This window comes from Notamacropus eugenii, chromosome 5 (assembly GCF_028372415.1).
Source record: "Notamacropus eugenii isolate mMacEug1 chromosome 5, mMacEug1.pri_v2, whole genome shotgun sequence".
Lineage (NCBI taxonomy): Eukaryota > Metazoa > Chordata > Mammalia > Diprotodontia > Macropodidae > Notamacropus > Notamacropus eugenii.
Window position 1 is genome coordinate 338740032 of NC_092876.1, and position 21628 is coordinate 338761659.

The 21628-nt window shown below is 43.1% G+C and overlaps 1 protein-coding gene and 1 long non-coding RNA gene across 5 annotated transcripts in view; one reads left to right on the forward strand and one right to left on the reverse strand.

Annotated features, from left to right (window-relative positions):
* Nucleotides 1-21628, forward strand: part of LOC140508836 (uncharacterized) — a 75712-nt gene that overhangs the window by 48301 nt on the left and 5783 nt on the right. The window lies entirely within an intron of this gene.
* The window catches only part of KALRN (kalirin RhoGEF kinase), a 963226-nt gene that overhangs the window by 37363 nt on the left and 904235 nt on the right, over nucleotides 1-21628 (reverse strand). For 3 of the 4 annotated variants that reach the window (XM_072616710.1, XM_072616709.1, XM_072616708.1), the window contains one exon: nucleotides 21486-21609. In XM_072616710.1, the coding sequence (XP_072472811.1) occupies nucleotides 21486-21609 (124 nt within the window). Of the gene's footprint in view, nucleotides 1-20043; nucleotides 20104-21485; nucleotides 21610-21628 lie in introns of all 4 variants that reach the window. The other variant, XM_072616711.1, reaches the window with a different exon arrangement.

Consider the following 21628-nt stretch of genomic DNA (forward strand, 5'->3'; position numbering starts at 1 on the left):
TTACTTTTTTCACATTCCTGAATGTGTCTCTAGGGCTAGTCTAGAGGAACTAATTCTAGTGGGACTTATTACCTTAGAATTCCACTGAAGTTACCTTGCTTCCTAAATAGGCTCACCTGTGAGATTATGTGAGTGAAGGCTCATTTCATCATCTCAGCATCCATTTCTACCACTGGACAGATGGTGTGACAGAGGCACACAGATGCCAGCCTCCTGAACAAGCATCCTTCTCTGCTATGCCTCTTGGGTAAATTTCCCCTTGCTTTGGGTAGATGGCTTCTGGGGAGGGTCTAAGGGAAAAAGGAGGGTGAAAGAGAAAGGGAGGCAGGGGTAGATAAATGGGATAGAAAGGAATGGAGAAAAAAGTGAATTGGGAAAAAGTAGAGATGGAGGAAGAAGAAAATGAGAGAACAGAGAAAAGATAGTGAAAACAAGGGAAATGGAGAAGGGGAAGGAATGAGAAGGAAACGGACATAGGGAGCCAGAGGGCAAAGGATGGAGAGCATGGGTTAGGAGCTGTGGGATCATGAAGGGAGCAAGCAAGGGGGAGGAGTGATGGAGGGAGTGTCATGTATGTTTGTTTGGCATAGAGAGTGTACACACCTGGGCTAGCAACTCTTACCCCAGAGGACAGCCCAGACCAAAATGCCTCCAGAAGGAGCACCATAGAGTTGTGTGGCTAGGATGTCTGGAGAATGCAATGGCCGACTGTGACCTTGTGGTCTTTCTTCAGACTGGTCCTGACTTCAGGCCTCAAAAGCATGCTTGAGAAAGAATGGTTTTCTTCCTCAAACAAGATTGAAATTGTCTTGGGAGGAAAGTATAGATCTTTATTTATGTAGAAAGGGTCAGCTAAAAGAGTAAGATTGAGGGTGCCTTCTTTCCAGCCTAGGTGTAAGTTCTGTAGGGTTGGGGGCATGTTGGGTTAATTTTTAAAAGCACATTTTAAAGTACATGAAGTACTTTTCCACCTGGCACCTTCCAGTCCAATTAGCAGGTAGAATCTTCATAGCTGAGGGTTTTGGTTTCCTCACTCCTTTTTTCCCTATTATTCTATTGCTTCTTTCTTCTATTAAGTTAGACAGCTTCCTCATTAGGCATTAACCCAAAGTAAGGGGCAATTTAGGGCATCTAGGTGGTACAGTGGATAGAGTGGCAGGTCTGAAGTCAGGAAAAGCAAAGCTCAAATATGGCTGCAGACACTGACTAGCTGGGCACTTCACCCTGTTTGCCTCAGTTTCCTCATCTATCAGATGAGCTGGAGAAGGAAATAGCAAAACTACTCCAGTCTCTTTGCCAAGAAAACTCCAAATGGGGTCATGAAAAGTCAGAAGTGATTGAAATGACCAAACGATAACAAAGAAGTGGTTTACCCAGGATGCGTAACAGAGGGGGCTGCTTGTTCAGGAGTCTGCTGTTTCCACTCCAAGTAGGAATATAGGGGTAAACAGCATTTTGAGCTAGCTATTAAATGGTCTTTCTTGTTGACGAATGGCATTAGGATGTGAAGGAAGTCTGCACTGCTTCTTTCTTATAAAGTCAGTCTGAGCCTCAGAAGGAAGGAGCAGGGGAAAGTTGCCATTTATAGCTAATTATTCATCAGCTCAATGAAATGAGCAAGGCCTCCACACTAGAACCAGGCCAGGTCAGCTCTAATTGAGGCTGATTGAAGCGGTTACCCTGGCCTGATCAATAAAGACAAAGTGATTCAGACACCCCTGAGACTCTCCATGGGGCCTTCATTCACTGACCCCTTTTCATTGACCTCTCTGGGCAAGACTAATGAGAGTCACTGAGAAACGTTGGTCCTAGTGTCTGGAGCCAGGGAGACCCCAAAGGTAAAGCAATCCTGTCACACACGAATTTGGAAGCATGTTTAAATGGGTGGTGGCAGCTCTCCCCTTTCACCACTGTTGATTATCAATTTGGTTAACAAGGGAACATGTAGCACTTTCCCCCCTAAAACTGATCTCAACCTGCAGTGTTCCAGTCTACCCCAAGGTAAGTATATCCTGGAATAATAGCCGTAATGATGATTCATCTTTGATAGCACTTTTGTGTCTCATCACACTTGCCTCACAAAATCCCTGGGAGGAAGGGAGTGTAACTATTATTAACCCCATTGCAAAGCAGAGGAAACTGAGGGTCAGGGACCTGAAGTGACTTTTCCAGACTTGCAGCTGGGAGGGCTCAGAGTTGGGTGTCAGGTCAAGTCTTCTAACTCCAAGCCAGCATCTTTATGAAGCATTGTGTTGCCTCTTGAAGATGGGGTCAATGTCTTGTTTTTATTTTATTTTTGGAAGCAGTCGGGGTTAAGTGACTTGCCCAGGGTCACACAGCTAGTATCTGAATTCAGATCCTCCTGACTCCAGGACCAGTGCTCTATTCACTGTGTCACCTAGCTGCCCCCTAGACCGACAGTGTTTTATTTATCTTTGCTTCTCCTCCTTAGTGCACTGCTCAGTACTTTTTGGGAGGAACAGAACCTATGCTTTCTTTAGCAGAGGGGCCTCCTATGAGGAAACTCCCCCTAGCAAGGCAGAGCTGCACTCTTCAAGTTCCTGAGAGGTTCAATGACTTACAGGGTCACATGGCAGAGCCATAACTTGAACCCTGGTCTTCCTGGGCAGTTAGGTGGCACAATGGATAGAGGACTGGGCCTAGAGTTGGGAAGACCCAAGTTCAAATTCAGCCTCAAATATTTGCTAGCTGTGTGTCCCTGGGTAAGTCATTTAACCTCTGTTTCTTTCAGTTTCCCAACCTGTAAAATTAAGGATATTCAAAGCACCTACCTCCCTGGGTTGTTGTGAAGATCAAATGAGACAATAATTGTACTTAGCACAATGCCTGACACATGGCAAGCACTATGTAAAAGTTAGCTGTAGTGATGAGGATGAGGCAGCCCCTATTCACCACCGCAGTGGTAACAAACTCAAGTAGAAGGGGAAGGGGTGGGCACCAATCCCTACATAAGGAACACCACAGCTACATATCAACTTAGTTTTAAAATGTAATGGTATTTATGTTTTATTGTATTTGTTTATTTTGCTAAATATTTCCCAATTATATTTTATTCTGGTTCTCTCCCAGGAGAGTATTGCAGGATGTGTGTTTGGCACCTCTGATTCCTTTTCATTTGTATTTTCTCCTCCTTCCCACCCCTCCAGCTGCTAATGCCTCCTCTTTTTAGATTACCTTTCAGCTACTCTGCATATATCTTGTATGTACCTAGCTACTGACATGTTGTCTTCTCCATTAGAACATATACTCTGTAGGGCAGGAAATAATTTTTGCCCTTCTTTGTGTACCCCATCTCTTAGTACTGGACACAACATGCAGTAGATGTTTAATAAATGCTTATTGAGGGACTGATTGCACACAGTAGGTACGTAGTAATGTTTACCAATTGAATGGACTTGGGTGACCAACTTGTGACCCAGCTGTGACAAAGTGGTGACCAGTTGTATGACCCAGGAACAAAATCACTTAACCCTTTTGCTCCTGGGTTTTCTCATCTACAAAGTGGCCGTAATTATACCCACACCACCAATGTCACAGATTTATTGTGAGGCTCAGAAAAAAAGACCACTTGTGAAGACTAGGGAATGGACTTGTGATTTCATTGGTAGAGTCCCTCTACCAATGGTGGGTGGCTCCTAGGACTCTGTCCTGGGCTTTCTCTTCTTCTCCCTCTATACTAGTTCACTTAGAAATTTCGTCAGCTTCCATGGATTCAATGATTTTCTCTATGCTCATGATTCTTATATCTGTGGATCCAGCCCAAACTCTTTTCCTAGCCTACAGACTCACATCTCCAATTGCCTATTGGACATCTTGAATCAGAAGTCCCAGAGACATCTTAAACTCAGACTGTCTCAAACTGAACTCGTTGTCTTTGTCCCCAAACCCTCTCCTCTCCTTAACTTTCCTATTACTACTGTCAAGGGCCCTGCTAGCCTTCCAGTCACCCAGGCTTGGAATTTAGGTGTCATTCTCCACTCTCCATTTCCTTTTACCTCTCCTCTATGATTCAGATCCAACCTCTTGCCAAGTCCTATCAATATTATCTTAGTAATAGCTTTGATGTATTCCCTTCTCTCCTTTGATGATGTTAGCACCCTAGTACAGGCCCTTGTTCCCTCCTGCCTGGACTACTGCATAGTCTTTTGGTTGACGTCCCTGGCTCAAGTCTCTCCCGGCCCAGTCCATCTTCCCTACTCATCTTGCTCAAGTGCAGGTCTGACCGTATCATCTCCCTATCACCTCCAGGACCAAATAGAAAAATCCTTTGTTCGACATTTAAAACCCTTCATGACCTGATTCCCTCCTACCTTTGCAGTCTTATAACTTACTTCTCCCCACAGTCTTCAATCTTGACACTGTCTTGTTGTTCCTTGAACAAGACACTCCGTGCCTGTGTTTGAAACACTCTCCCTCCTCATCTCTACCCCCTAGCTTCCTTCAAATACCAACTAAAATTCCATCTTTTACAAAAAGCCTTTCCCAATCTACCTTAATGATAGTGTTTTCCCTCTATTCATTCCATATATATGCATAAATATAATATATAAAACGTATGTGTATACATACATATATACATACACACACACATATATATCTGCTGTTTAGCTATGTCTGACTCTTCGTGATGCTAGCATGACAATATTGTCCATGAGGTTTTCTTGGCAAAGATACTGGAGTGGTTTGCCATTTCCTTTTCCAGTATAGATAGATCTTGTTAGTATATACAGTAGTTGTTTTCATATTATCTCCCTCATTAGTCAATGAATCAAACATTAAGCACCTGCTATGTGTCATGTACTAGGGATACAACGTTAGAGGCAAAAGACAGTACCTGCCTACAAGGGGCTTATCATTTAAGAGGGGAAGACAAAGCACAAAAGGAAGTTGAAAAATGTCTGTGTGTGTGTGTGTGTGTGCGCACACGCGCGCACATGCATGCCCGTGTGCCTGCGCAGAGGAGGATTGGAACGTCCCTGTGTGAGCATGATGGAGCATCCAGAGGAGTGTATCCACCATAAGTGGATGTTCTGGGAAGGACTCTTCACCCTCCAATCAGAGGGAGAAAGGGACCTCAGGGGCAGAGGGTACTGCTGAGGTATGAGTTCTGGGGCTTATTTGATCTTGCAGGAGGAAGTAGTTCCTGGGACATGATCGAGCAGCCCAAAGGAATACAGCCCCTCTCAGCTATGAGGACCCTGAGAGCAGGGACTGCCTCTTGCATTTCCTGTATTCCCAGAGATTCATACAGAATTTGCTATATGGAATGTTTAACAAGTATATGCTTAATAAGTGCTTGCTGACTGATTAAGGTGAGCAGTTTCTTTTTTTGAGGTACTGAGAAGTTAAGGGATTTACCCAGAGTCACATAGGGCAGTATGTGACAGAGGCAGCTGGATGCCAGGCTAGCTCTCTACCTCTTACTGCCATGGTACCTCTCATTACTTGCCACCACTACTTGTGAAAATGTTTGAAAAGTGTTCTAGAACCTTCATTTGGTCCTCTTCCCCTTGCTACCTATGTTACCATGGGTAAGTTGTTTCACCTCTGTAAACCTCAGTTTCTCCATCCATAAAATAAAAGGGTATAACTAGACGGTCTTTAAAGTTCCTTGGAACTCTAAATCTATGATCTGACCACCTACTCTCAGAAATAGGAGATTGAGTCTCATTCTGGGTGTTGTCCCCATGAAATTCTGCTGGGGGGCAAAACAACATTTAGTCTTGGGGTAGCTTCTCCGCCCTGTCCTCTTTTGTCTCTAGCTCCCTGCCAGGAGTGACCAAACCCAAGGTGGGTGGTGCTATTGGCATTGGTGGTAGAGTGATTTCAAAACCTTCTAGGATGATGAAGAAGACTGTATGTGAATGGTTGGGAAACAGGAAATAATGTATGTCCAGTGGGTGAGAAGGGGTCGATGAACCCAGCCCATCTGTTCTTCCCATGGTGGTGCAGCAGCTGAAAAATTAGCTCTCTGGAGAGAGCTAATTGAATCCCAGACTGTATTTTGCATGAATAGATATTTATGATTGAGTATTTATTAATGGAGATAAGGAATTCAGAGAAATATGGGAAGATATGTATAAACTGATGTAGAATGAAGTTAGCAGAACCAGGAAAACATTAGACATAAGGACTCCACTAATGTAGACACTGAATTTGGAGCTAGAAGGCCTGGGTTCAGTTCCCAGCTCTCTACTTGCTGTCTCTGTGCAAGTCAGTTTCATCATCTGTAAATGGGAGTGGTGGTTAATCTCCAATGTCTTTTTCCAGCTCTAGGATTCTATTTCTCCAGGAGTGCTGCCTGGCATGCTCCCTTCCTGTTTTCCTTTTCTTTGCCATGGCTGAATACACAGCAGTTGGCATGCAGTGCATGGCCAGCCAAACTCAGCAGATAGGTTACAAAGAAAATACTTTGTAGAAAGAAAATGAGAGGAATGTGCTGCTTCACTTTCCCTCTCCACAAGAGGTCAGTTTACGCTTCTCTTACATCCATGGAAAAGCCGACTGCCTGATCCTGCCTGGTTCTGTTGCTTCTTGATGGTTTGAAAAAAGCCAGAGGGGTGTTTTGCAAGCCTTTAATCTGGTGTGCAAAGGCCAAAGGAGGCTTTGCTTTCTTGCCCCTTTACTGGGAAGAGACTTTGGGGGTGGGCAGTGGGGGGGGCAAAGAATTGGAGGCTTGTGATTTTAAAGCAAGGAAAGAGGCTGGGATAGAGGTCAGCTCTGGAAATGAAAGCCTTTTTCCTGGCTGGGAGCTGACACCCATCCCATCTTTCCCCAGGAAGCCTGCTTGCTCACGCCCTGGTCCACACCAAGCCAGTTTTCAGAGCACAGGAGAGGAGAGGAGAGACCCACTCCTGAGACCCACTCCTGTTCCTGCTCAGTTTCTGGTCTCATTGTTTACACAACCTGGGTGGCAGAAGGTCTCCTGACAGCAAATGTTTTCTTTCTCCTCCATCCCTCCTCCAAAACATGCCTGGCCCCCCTGGATCTGTTCTTGGCCCTAGCCTGGGGAGGCTGAGATGGGCTAGAAGTATCCTGGCCTTGTTTGAGCATGTCACAGATTTGTGATTTTGGCTATGCCTTCATGAGTGTTAATCTTTCCTTCCATATTAGCTTGCCTACTTGAAGACACTTCCCAGGAAGATTATAAGGGTGTTTTTCCTTCTCCCCCTCTCTTCCCCCAGGGGTAGAATGGTGTAGTGGCTAGGGTACTGGACTCTGAGTCACAAAGGTGGGAATAGCTGAGCTCCAATGCTACCTCAGACCCTGAGGGATCTTGAGTGTCACTTAAGCTCATGTGTAAAGTGACAGGGTTGTATTCAATGGCCCTAAAGCCCCTGCAAATTCTAAATATATGATTCTATTTTGTCCACTCCAGTCTGATGTAAGCCAATACATAGAATTAAGTGCTGCCATGGGAACCACTCAGTCAACAGGCATTTGTCAGGGGCTTTCAATGTGCTTAGAAAGAAAGGGAACCCTGGGTCTTTGCCTTCAAGAGCCTCCCTTTCTAACCAGAGAGACAGTATGCAAACAACTACTGTTGTTCTGTTGTTGAGTTGGTTCAGTCCTGTCCAGCTCTTGGTGACCCCATTTGAGGTTTTCTTGACAGACACTACAATGGTTTGTCATTTCCTTCTCCAGCTCATTTTATGGATGAAGAAACTGAGGCAAACAAGGTTAAGGGGCTTGCCTAGGGTCACATGGCCAGTAAGTGTTTGTCTGATGCTGAAGTTGAACTTAGGTCCTCTTGACTATAGGCCCAGAGCACCACTTTGCTACCCCAACTGCTTATAGATAAGACATATACAGAGCAGATAGAAAATTATCTCAAAGGAAGGCACAGAACACAGTTGAAAGAGTGCGGCTCTGCATTCAGAGGACCTAGGTCTGAGGACATGTGTCATCTTGGGCAAGTCATTCAACTTCACTGTGCCTCAGTTTCCTCATCTGTAAAATTCAAGGGATTAGAATAGATGGCTTCTGAGGTTGCTTCCAGATCTGGATCTCTGAATTTATAAGCCAGGTACTGGGGATACAATGACAAAAACGCATCATGTCCTATCCTCAGGGATCTTATTTTCTACTGCACTGGTAGGACATGTTAATAGATACCTAGACTGAATACATAATTTGAGGAGAAAAAGTAAATGAAGCAGGGAAATCAAGAAGGATTCCCAGGAGGAGGTGGTGCCTGAGATGAGCTTTCAAGGAACCTAAGGATTCCTAAGAGACAGCAGATGACAATGAGGAAGAAATGGCATTCCAGGCATTGGGGACAACCCAAAGACCTGGAGATGGGAAAGGTAATACCGAGGAACAGTAAGAGCATGAAGGAAAGTAATGGGAAATAAGTTTGGAAAGTTGCCAAGCTGCTGAGATGGTATTTTATCATAGAAGCAGTTGGGAGCCATTGAAGGTCCTTGAGCCCAGACTTGTGCTTTAGGACAATTAATTTGACAGCTGCATGGAGGACAGATTGGAGGGGGAACACCTGGAACTGAGGATCGAGTTGGAAGGATGCTGCAGTAATCCAGGTGAGGAGGATGTTGAGGCTGGTAAGTGGGTGGCATTCTTATGGAAAAGGGACATGTTCAGAAACATGGGGGCAGGGGCAGGAATTTACAACCCGCTTAAGTGGTGAATTTTATGTTTTCAAGCAAAATATGAATTAAACTGAAATCCTTGTTAAAAAAAAAAAAGTTGTCAAGGCAGAATCAACAGAATTTGCATTTGATTAGACACGGAAGGTGAGGGAAAGGAGAGTTGAGAATATCAGAAGTTGTATACCTGCGTGACTGTCCTGCAACAGCTATACAGAATCTCAAAATTGGAAGCCATTATCAGAAGTCACAGAATTTAGGACTGGGAATACTTCATTCATTCAGTCAGCAAGCATTTTATTAAGTGCTTCCTGTATGTCAGGTACCATGCTGACCACTAGGGAGATAAAACCAAAAGACGGTCTCCAGTCTCTAATTCACAGTCCATTTTACATGGAAGGAAGGGGGCCTGCTCAGGGTAACACAGCTGGATAGGAAGAGATCCATTCTATACCTCAGTAGAAATCCCTTCATATACAGCCAGTTTGAAGACCTCCCAGGAATGAAGAGACTCCCTGCCTTCTCAGCCAGCCCATTCCAGTCTTGGAGAGTTCTCAACTATTTGTCCTTGTATTGAACAAAATAACTGCCTTTTTACAACTAATCCCCCCCCAACCCCCACCCCATAACTGGTCTGAGTTCTGCTCTCTGGGACTGAGCAAAACAAGGTTAATCCTTTTTTCAAATGCTCAAATGACAGTGATCTATCTCCCCCAAAGTCTTTTCTTCTCCAGGATAAACATCCTTAAGTTATTCAACCAATCCTTGCTTGGCATGTTTCCAGTCTAGTCCCTTCAAACTCCATCTTCTGTATACATTTCGGCTTATCAAAAGTATCTATAATTCTTTTGATTTCAGTTCACAATAAGCTGATAAACTGAAAGTCAATATTTGCTCTGCCTTTTGTGTGTAGGGAAAATACATACACATCTTGGAAACACCTGGATTGGTGTTGCAGGCATTTTTCTTCAGTGTAAGACTAAGGCCTGGCCACCCTTCTAGGGCACTGAAATGGGGCTACAAGTGAATCCATTTCCTTCTCTGATATTAGGAAGTGGCATCTGAATGTAAAATACTCCACCTTCCACCTGTTTTTGGTAGGTTAGACATATCTGACTCTTCGTGACCCCATTTGGGACTTTCTTGGCAAAGATACTGGGGTGGTTTGCTATCTCCCTCTCCAGCTCATTTTACAGATGAGAAAACTGAGGTAAACAGGGTTAAGTGACTTACCCAGGGTCACTCAGCTAGTAAGTGTCTGAGGTCGATTTTGAGCTCAGGGCCTCCCGACTCCAGGGCTGGTACTGTATCTACTGGGCTACCTAGCTGCCCCTATTATCCCATTAACTTAATGCTTTATGCTTAGTATGGCATAGAGCAGGGATGTCAAGCTCCAGTAGAAACAGGAGTCCCTCAACCATACATGTAGAAGTAGTTTCCAAACATATTGTTATTTGTGGTTTATTTTATCTTAATTTTGTTAACTAATTTCCAATTATATTTTAATTTGGTTTGGGCAGCAGGAGTGTTGTGTGTTGCATGTGATGTATTTGACACCTCTGTTGTAGAAGTAAGTGTTAAAATGGGGAAATAGTATAGTGATAGTAGGGTAATAATGGGATAAAAATAGAGTAAGAGGTTCATAGATGGAGAAGTGAAGGGATCTTAGACATCACCAAGACCAACTCCCTCATTTTACAGATGAGGAAACTGAGGTCCAGAGACCAGAGAGGTTAAGGAACTTGCCCAGAAGACCTGAATTCTAGTCTTCAGTAACTGATGAGCTGCTTAAGCTGGAAGATATCTGAAGACTCTGCAAGGCTAGGATAGGAAGGAAATGCTTTTCAGGTGTGCAGGACAGCCTGAAGGGATGGGACGCCAGGAGGTAGAAGGGTTAGTTCAGAGAGCCCAGAAGGCACTCCAATCTCCGAGGCTCAGTGTCCTTGTCTCTAAAATGGGGGTGATGATACTAACTCACCCTGCCTTCTTCACAGGGTTGGTCAGGGCTATGGTGTGGAAGACCAGGATGACTTTTGCTCTGACAGTAGAAGGAAGAAGGGGTGTTACTGGCAGACGAGCAATCGAGGCTGAACGTAAAGAAGCGGTTCACACTCAAAAGGGGATGCATGAATTTGTTTCAGTCCTGCTCTGGGTGAGATTTGCAGCAAGAGGAACTTTCCAAAACTGGAATGAATGGATTGCTTTGGAAAGTGGTGAGTTTCTCATCATTCTGGGTCTTCAAGTAGACTCCAGAAGGCCATTTGTCAGGGATGCAAATGAAGGAGGATAGCCTAATGGAGGAAATACTGGATTTGAAGTCAGGAAGACCTAGATTCCAATCCTTTTTTAGATACAGTATCTGTCTGACCCCGGGAAAGTTCTTTAACCTCTCTGATCCTCAGTTTCCTCATGTGTAAAATGAGAGAGTTGAGTTTGGTGGTGTCTAAGATCCCTTCAGTTCTTGATCTATGACTCCATTATCCTACTTATAAAGGGTATTCTTGTTCAGGTGTGAGTCAGATTAGATAAATGCAGAGGGCCTTAACTCTGAGATTTTGTGGTAGTGTTTTTATAAATTTTACAAAATGCGTAAGTCCCACCTTTTACAAGAAGACTTCCTGATCTCTCTCCACACTAGAGCCTTCCCTTTGTTATTATCTCCAATTTATCCTGTACAGATCTTGCTTGTACAGAGTTATTTGCATTTAATTTCCTCCATTAGAATATGAGCTCTCTGAGAGCCCAGCTTGCCATTCTTTATATCCTGACACACAGTAGATGTTTAATACACACTATTTGACTTTTGTGATTTCACATATGCCATCATTAGGGAATGGTTTGAATCCCTTCCCATGAGTAGTGTGGGGAATATGCTTTTTTTTTTTTTTTTTAGTTAAAGTGAATTATGGTCATCTTATTTTAAGATTTCGAAAGTTTCATCATTAAGACAATGTTAGGGCTCTAAGGCAGGAGACCAAAAGGAAGCAAAATCTTGGAGAGAAATACACAGCCAGGCTCCAAATTACAGAATCTCAGATTGGGAAGGGACTGTGGGGACCACCGGGTCCATCCAGCCTTTGGATGAGGACCTCAGATGAAAATGAAAGGAAGTCCACTACTTCTGAGGCAGCCATCTCCATTTTTGGATAGCCTAGGAAGATTTTACCTTTCATTGGACTATAATCTATTTCACTGGAATTTCCTCTCTATCCTCTTGGTTCAGCTCTTTGGGGCCCAGTGGAACAGGTCCGACACCTTTTCTAAATAGTAGCCCTTCAGATGCTTGAAGATATCATCGTGTTCTCCTTAAGTTTTCCCTTCTCCAGGTTGTTAGTTGTTCAACTATATACAATGTGGTTGATCATTGTGGTTGCCCTCCTGAACTAGTTCTATGCTGTCATCTTCTCTTGAGTCCCTTGCCCTTTTATCATATTATCATTCTTGCCTTGCCAAACCTCATACTTAGGTCACTCATACCATCTACCTTCACTCATATCTCTCATTTTTTAAAAGGAGGCAATTGGGGTTAAGTTTCTTGCTCAGGGTCACATAGCTAGTAAGTGTCTGAGGCCAGATTTGATCTCTGGTCCTCCTGACTCCAGGGCTGGCATTCTATTCCCTGCACCATCCAGCTGCCTGCTGCTCAATTCTTGCCACTCCAGCTAAGAATCTTGCCTCATATTTTGCTGAAGAAAAAGAGGGCATTCACTGAGAGTTCTCTCTTCTCCCCTCCTCTTCATCTCATATCAGCCAGGTACCTTCTGCCACTATCTCGTTCACCCCATCTCACATGAAAAGGTGCCCTTTCTACATGCACAGGGGACCCCATTGCATCTCATCTTCCTGCTCTTTTTATCATCCCTACTCTTTCACATATCTTTAATCTCTCTCTGTTTATTGATTACTTCCCTATGGCCTACAAACACGACCATGTCTCCTCCAGCCTCAAAAATCCCTCACTTGATCCACCCATCCCCATTAGCTATCATTCCACATCTATCCTCCCTTTGTGGCTAACTCCTTGAGAAGGTCATCTACAATAGGTATACTACTGAACTGGATGTCTCGTAGACATCTTAAACTTAACATATTCATAACTGAAGCCATTATCTTTCCCCCTAAAACCTTTCCCTCTTCTTAACTTCTGTCTTACTGTTGAGGGTACCATGGACCTAGTCACGTTGGTTAATAATCTTGATGTCTTTTTCAATGTCTCCTTCTCTGTCATCCCTCATATCCAGTTGGTTACCAAATCCTGTCAATTTTACCTTCATAACTCTCTCATATATGTACCTTCTGATACTGCCACCTCCCTGGTGCAAGCCCTCATCAATTTTGTGTTTGGATTATTGCAACAGCCTAGCCAAGTTTCCCTATTCCAACTCATTCTCCACTAAACTGTCAAAGCAATCTTCTGAAAGGTCAGGTCTGACCATGCCATCTTCCTATTCCAGTGGCTCCCTATCATCTCCAGGATGAAATATAAAATAAACTTTGTTTGGCATTCAAAGCCTTTCATAACCTAGCTTCTTCCTACCTTTCTATTCTTATATCTTACTTCCCCAATTTGTTTTGTGATCCAAGGACACTGGTCTTGTTGTCCCCCCAACAAGACACTCTGTCTCCCTATTCCAGGCATTTTTAACTAGCTGTCCCGTATACTCAGAATTTTTTCCCTCTTCATCTCTACCTCCTGGTTTCCCTTGGCTTCCTTCAAGTCCCAGCTAAAACCCCACCTTCTGCAAGAATCCACCTTAATCTGGTACCTTCCCTCTGTTGATTATTTCCAATTTATTTTGAATGCTTTTTGTTCATTCATAGTTGTTCGCATATCTTCTTCCCTATGAGTCTGTGACCTCCTTGAGAGTAAGGATTGTCTTTTGTCCTTCTTTGCATCCACAGCACTTAGCACAGTGACTGAGATATATATATATATATATGGTAAGTGCTTAAATTGGAGTACAATGGCCTCCAGTGTCCCTGTTGCCTCTCTGCTCTTGACGCTGTGATTCTCAATGCAGGCTAAGATGATAATTTGAGGGGACAACTAAATCACCCCATTAATGACAGTGATATATATAGCACTTTAAGTTTTGTGATTTGCTCTACACATGTTCACTCCTTTGATCCTTATCACAGCTCTGTTCAATAGGTGCTATTATTATACCTTGTTTACAGATGAAGGAGAGTGTGACTTTCCTGGAGATCCATAACTAGTAAAGTTCTGAGGCTTCCAACTCAGGTCTTTGGGATTCCAAGTCTCCTGATCTATCCACTGTGCCACTGAGCACCCCTTATGGAAATTTCACAGTTAATCCCACCAGATTTTTTTCAGAGGAATTACTCTTTAGCCACGCTGTCTCCATCTTGTGAAGTTGATTTTTTAAAAACTCAGATGTAGGACTTTGCAATTAATCCTATTACATTTCTTCTTCTTAGCTTGTAACGCCAGTCGACTAGTCACCAGTGAGCTTCAGTCAGAAGAGTCAAACTCTGGATTTGTGTATTTGGCTCAAGTCTGAAACATGGAGGTCTGTGGGGAGGCAGGAGACAATCAGGGAAGCAGGCGGTGGGGCTTTTAGGCAGGACCAGACAAGGTCAATGTTGAATACATTAAGTCTCAAGCACTTGGCTATGCAAAAATACTTTGCAAACCTTATAGCGCTCTATAAATGCTAGCTCTTTTTATAATTATTATTTGGAAGACAGCCCTGGCTGGTCTCTAGAGAGAGCCTGGAAGGAAGGCTGGTGTGTGCATCAGAAAACTGCCAAGCATTCACTATGTCTGATGAATATTGGCCAGCAGCAAAGAAAAGGAGAAGGGTGAGGAAGTCAGGCAGAGCTTGGTAATCCTGCCTTAATTTATTGATGTTGTTCAGTTGTTTTAGTCGTATCTGACTTGGTGACCCCAATCTGGAGTTTTCTTGACTCTTCAGTTCATTTTACAGCTGGGGAAACTGAGGCAAACAGGGTTAAGTGACATGTCCAGGGTCACATAGTTAGTAAGGGTCTGAGGCTGGATATGAACTCATGAAGATGAGTCTTCCTGATTCCAGATCCTACCTGCTGCACCACCTAGCTTCCTTAATTTATTTTAGATGATGACAATTCTTAGCCATCCTTGGGTACTTGCCCTTTTCCTCTTTTGCACTGCATGGGATAGTGTTGGGTTTTTACCAACACCCTTCCCCTCCAAAAATCTCAGCTCATTTGGTAGGCCCTGAATTTCTACGCCCTCTGTGTTTATTGGGGGCTCTGAGAGACCTAAAGACTAAGCTTTTACCAGTCTGGTTTTCCTTACCAGCCTCATTCATGCTTTCACAATTAAATTCTAAAAGGTGATGACAGATAGGGAATGCGGAAGACATTGAATATCTGAAATATCCCAAACCATATGCACATCTGGGTACAGATTTTAAATGGAATATTCAGAGAATGAAATCATGTATTTCAAGGTTTGGTGGGGAGACAGGGGAAAGGGGGGAAGGAGGAAGAGGGACATGCATTTATTAAGCCCCTACTCTGCGCCAAATACTGTACTAAGTGTTTTCACAAATATTATGTCTTTTGATCTTCATAACAACCCAGGGAGATAGGTGCCATAATCTCCATTTTATAGTTGAGGAAACTGAGACAGAGGATTAAATGACTTGCTCATGGGTCACACAGCTAGTGCCTGAGGTTTGAGTTTGTTGATATCTCTGTTTATTGGGAAATCCTTAGTTTCAACCCTTGCAGATGAAAATCTTTCAAAGATACACGCATTTTCTTGACTTCTTACCTTCAGTAGTTTGAACATAAACCAGCTTTTACTTTGATGACTAAGGATCTGGCACGGCCTCCAGGCACTTTTGTGTGAACTCCCATTACACAGAAAACATAGACTTGGCAGATGTGGGCAATAAGACCCAAGGTGTATTAGACCCCAAATCCTCATCAGTAAAAGAGGGAGAATAATACCTAGACTGCCTGTCTAAATTTTGTTTTCCTGAAGGAAGGCCCAGATATATTATTTATGATTCTATTCGATTTCTTGCCATTTATCTCTTCCTAATGTACTCTAGCACACAGTAGGTACTTAATCAGTGTTAATCTGAATTGAATTTCTGAAAATCTGGTTCACCATTGGATGGCTCTTTCCAGTTAACCACCTCATGGCATTCAGAGATTGCCTATTTTTTGTCTCCCAGAGGAAATGTGTGTGTGCATGCCTTCGAAATCACCTGCCTTGTAGTGAATGACCTTCTTTCTACCTGCTTCTTCTTGTTCTATCCAAGGGGGTGTTAGGGTGAAGCAAGCAAGTGAGGCTCCTAGCAGAGCAGCAGGTGTGATTGTGCTCACTTGACCACCTGGGCTTGAGATGAGTTGGTCACAACTTTGCTTCCGGGATAATGGGCTACCTTGTCAAACTCCCCTTCCAACTAGCAGAACCTTCTGTTTTTAGCTCCCACTCTGGAAAAAACAGGCAAAGTCCACTTCTAGTCCATCTTGGAGGCAGGAAGACCCGAGTTCATATTTTGTCTCAGACATGTGCTAGCTGTGTGACCCTGGGCAAGTCGCTTAACCTTTTTCTGCCTCAGTTTCTTCAAGAGTAAATAACCTCCCTTGCAGGGTTGTGGTAAGGATCAAATGAAATCCTGCCTGTAAAGTGTTTAGCACAGTGTTTGACACACGATCAGTGCTATTTAAATGCTTATTCCCAGTCTCCTTCTCCCCTTGCAACATCATTATTAGTCATGACAATAAAGAATAGGAGAAGGACAAGACCTGTGGTTTCTTTGCTATATGGAACTTCCAGATGAGGAAAATCTCTCCACTTGTAAGCATCTTCTCCATTACAGCAGTTGTTGGGAACATCGGGAAGTTAAATGACACACCCTCTATGTGAGAAAGGCAAGACCGTCCACTACACCATGCCGTCTCATAATAAACAACACTGCTATTCGTTTATATTGTGCTTAATGACTGTGAATCACAAACCATTGAGCCTCTCAACAGTCTTAGGAAACAGGTAGTCTAGGTAATATTCTCCCTCTTATACTGATGTGTAAACGGAGATATTTAAGCTTCAGTGGGCTTCCACTTCCTTCTAGGATAGAAGACAAATTCCCTAGTTTGGTATTTTAAAGCCCTTTAGAACCCAACTCTCACCAAGCTTTCAAGGTTGATTTCATGTCCTCACACATGCAACATGGTACAAACTGGCCTATTTGCTGTAACTCATTTACAACATTTCATCTCCAGCCTCCAGGACTTTGCCCAGGTTGTCCCTTATGCCTGGAATGCTCTCTCCTCAACTCTGTTCCTTAGCACCCTTAACTTCCTTTGAGGCTCAGGCTCCCACAAGAGGCCTTTACTCAGTTCTGTTTGTTAGTACGATCCCTCATCTACCACTTTGCATATATATATTTGTTTTTACTTAGGATCATAGATTTTGAGTTAGAAAGGACCTTTGGAGTCATCTAGTCTAACCTTCTCATTTTCTGTCTGAAGAAACTGAGGGAGATTTAAGTGATTTACTCAGGACAACTTATCTGTGTCCCTGGTGTTTTCCCCCATTTCCTGAAGGCAAGCATTGCTTTGCTTTATTCTTTGTATCCCCAGAACCCAACACCCTTCCTGGCCTATTGTAGTAGGCACTTGATAATTCTTGTTGTTACTTATTCAAGGTCACAGAGCTAGTAAATGACAAAGCCAGGACTCAAACTCAGGTCTGTCTTGTCATTCTCAGCTCAGTGTCCTTTTCACTATACCACAATGCTGTCAACATCTTGTTGATCTCGTAGATGGAACAAAATCAGAGCAAGTAAAGAAAGGACTTTCTATTCATTCCATTTCCACTGGCTTTACCATTTCTTGGTTGTTTAGTCATTTTTCAGTCATTTCTGACTCTTTATGACCCCATTTGGGGTTTTCTTGGCAAAGATCCTCGAGTGGTTTGTCATTTCCTTCTCCAGCTCATTTTATGGATGAGGAAACTGAGGTAAACAGGGATAAGTGACTTGCCCAGGGCTTCACAGCTAGGAAGTAAAGTTGGACTTGACCTCAGGTCCTCCGGACTCCAGAGCTGGCATTCTATCCACTGAGCCACCTAGCTGTCCTGTAGTAGGCCTTATCATAGTTGATACTTAATTAATGCTTAATTCACTCCTTTGCCATTGTCTAAGGAGGCCTTGATGTCTGGGTCATAAATAGTTGTTCTGTTTCCCCCCCAGGAGAGTATCAGAATAATCGAACCCCTTTCAATTTGACCTGCATGGCCCCATCCAGACTCAGATAGCAGTACTTGGCCCTGGCAGCCTTCCTGCATTCACTTTTCTAGTACCTCAGAAGGTCCCAGCCACTTGCCCCCTGACCATTTGCTTGGTTCCTTCCATGAGACTGATTTACGACTCACCTTTCCTCTTGTCTCTCTGCCTACCTCGTTCAGTGGTTTGCTTTATTTACATGACAGAGTTCTTGCAGGAGATCATCTTCAGGAACATAATTAGATTAAACAGTAAACCCAGGAAAAATTTAGCTTAAAACCTGACAGTCATCCCTGTGAGAGGTTTTAAGTATATTTTTAAAAGTTTCAAAATAAGAAAAGAGTATTTAAACATTTTTTTCTCACAGAAGAAAAGGCAGACATACAAGTTATACTTCACTATGTATAGGAAATCAACATTTTAGATTAGGAAAAAAAAGTCTTCATGGTGATTTGAAATCCCCTGCAGGGGTTCTCAAGCTGGAGGCTGTGAACTTTTTCTTTTTTAAAAAAATATTTTGATAGCTTTATTTCAATAGACTTGGTTTCCTTTTATTATCCTATGCATTTTTTTGTGCACTTAGGACATGATTCTGACAAGTGGTCTAGATGCTTCACTGAAAAGGTTAAGAACCCCTGATCTAATGGATGATGTTCACCACAATTGTCTATTCCAACCCAGCCTGATAAACAGAATTTCTTTGTTGACTTCTTCTGGGTTCTGGGAGGGATGGAGTTAGAAATCTATCAGAAGAATCTCTATGACAGAGGTAGGGGGGATGGGAACCCATCTCTTTGTTGGTCACCACTGGGAGATGGCTACATGTTGACTGGCCTGGGTCCATTCTCATACCTTGATGGATAAGGCACTATTGCCCCTTCACTATTGTGAACATCATATGGGAGACACATCCACAGCCACTGAATTTCCTTCTGCTGAAGACCAGGCAAGGAGGCAAGAGAAAGGAGAAGAGGTGTTCTTGGTGCCACCATGTTCCTGTTTCTTTCTCTTCCCTTCATTGCACAGCCAAGGAACTTTCCTATAGAAACAACTTGCTCCATTACAATAGCTGAAATATTATCAGAAGGAAAGAGAAGTAAGATCAGTGAGAGATAAAAAAAGATGTGGCATGGTGGAAGATGTTCTCAGGAGAACTGGGTTCTGGTCCTAGCTTTGCTGCTTAGTGGCCATGTGACCTTGGGAGACTGATCTAACCTCTCAGAGCCTCAGATTCCTCATTATAGGATGGGGATAAGAATACCTATCCCATATCCCTTCCTCCTGGGAATGTTTTTAATATGAAATATTATATGTGGGAAAAACTTTGTAACCACAAAGGGCCATCTTGGATAAGGGTGAGTGCCACCAGATACAATTTGAGAGGGAAGACTTGGCAAGCAATCACATGGACAAATTTAAACAAGGAAATATGAATTCATTTCAGCTACATTGTGGGGTAAGCTAGTTTTCACGGATCAGCTAAGAAGTTAATTACTATTATACAGAATCATTGAATCTCAGAGGTATAAAGGTAATAACACTGGGTGTTATCTCTCTACCTGTTTTCCTTCCCTCCCATAATCATGAAAAAAGAAACACAGAGAAGGTGATGCCTCTTGAATGCTGGAGGACAGAAATGAAATTAGGCTGGCATGAAAACCTTTTCACTAAAAGCTTTTAATCTCTACAGGGGAATGTGGTGACTTGGAAACTTACCCCCTGCTTTTGCAACATCTGGCTATTGTTGACCTTGCTTTATTCCCATTGGGCAACTCTATATGAGCAAAACATCCTTCATGTTATATGCATGAATACGTAGAACATTGTTTCCACAGGCATTGAAATTATTGAATTTCAAGTGACTTCTACATAGGTTTTTGAAACATGTCTCATTTGAGGGACCACCTGTATGCTAACCAACTGAGAAACCAATATTAAACAACCTTTCTCAATTACTAGGTTTTTTTTTAAGGTTGCCTAAGGGTAGGGGTTTTATTGGATTTCTATTGATACTGGATTTTACTACAGTCTGCCATTGGATGGCCAGAGAGGGGACTTCATTCAAATTTCATGGCTAATGGTTGGTCGGTCACATATTTAGAGCTGCTTCTAGAGAACACATATGAAAAAGATCTCATTGTAGAAAATAGGACAGCAATGATTGCTTCTACCTCCATACTAGTATTAGGGTCAAGATCATCACACTCTGACTCCTCGGAACTGTTCGTCTCCTTGTTTGGCAGCATGAGGAGGGGGAAGAAAGAGAACAGAGTTAGAACACAGGCAGTTTACCCTAGGCACAGCAGGAGAACTTCAGAGAGCATGGGGAATGGAAAAACTGGCATAGGGAACAAAAACGATGCTTCGAAAGGAGAGCGGGTTGCCAAGGACAGCAGCATGCTTTTGCCAAAGCAGAAGCAGCTATGTTTTATGCAATGGTTTGTCTGGTCAGATCTAGAAATGGAAGCAACAGAATGGAACATGGGTGCTATAGAACCAGGACTGTTGTCTTCTCTTTGGAGGCTGGAGTTTCTAAACAAGAAGGAAAGAATACTTTTGGTTCCCCAAGGATAGAAGATGGGGACCAGGTCTGTTATTTCATTGTATAAGGAACTCCCAGGTGAGGAAATTCCTTCTAGTAATGTAGGTTAGTACCTTTTCAGCAACTTATGGTCTTAAAGAATTGCTGAGGTTCAGTGACTTGCCCAAGGTTATGTGCCCTATATGTGTCCAAAGGGAGATCAGTGAAAGGCTTTCTGGTTGGGCCTGTTTTGCTCAAGGCAAACCCCCAGCCCCCACAAAAAACCCCCAAAATACACACAGACAACTATGCCTTACAATAAATGTAAACAGAAGCAAGCCTGCAATTTTCTCTTGGCTGATGGCAGACTTCTACAGAAAGGTCATAGAGCACAGCATGCTAAGCTGTGCCAACAAAGTGCTATGTGGGAACCAGTGTCTGGTGAAGCCTGTGATCAGTGATTCTAAAATGCTGGGCAGAGCTTTGTACAGGACTATATTGGGTGTCCTCTCTGAGCCCACTTCCCCTCCCTCTACACATTCATGGAAAAGTGGATACAGGCAAAGGGCATATCACTTAGTTGAGGCCTCCTGAACTCTGGAGGAAAGAAATAAAATGTAATTGAACCAATCTGGCATGGAGACCCTCTCACTCAAAACCTCAGTCTCCATAGTGAAGTTTGGTGGACTAGAACCCTGCTCACTGCCCACCCTGCAACCTCTAGTCACATTTAACCTTGCTGTATTCTCACTGACCAACTCCAGATGAATGAAGCCTCTTTCTTTTCCTATCAGATAAAGCTATAGAAAACTTTGCTAAAAACATTTTGTGGAATAAAGAGAAAAGTTATTTTTACAAAAGATACTTACTTGTATTGAAGACGCCAGGAGAAATTAAAGATTTTTTTTTTAAAAAAAAATGGATCTTGCATGCAAAATCCTGCTAACAAACTATTGCTCTCCCAGTTGAAGGGGGGAAAAAAGCAAAAAACAAAAACAAAATACCTCCCCCAAATTTACTGGTGAGAATGCTGTGGGGTGGGAGAGGCAGGATGAGAGGTTGGAGGGCACATCTCCAAAATACCTTACTCACTTTAACTGAGACTTTGCTGCCCAGAATCTCCTTGGATTTACGAGGCCCTGTGGATTCATTTTTACCCGTGTTCTCCATTTCCGCCCGCTTTCTCATGCGTAGGGTATGCCATGAACATGACTTCCTGTTGTACCAAAAAATGC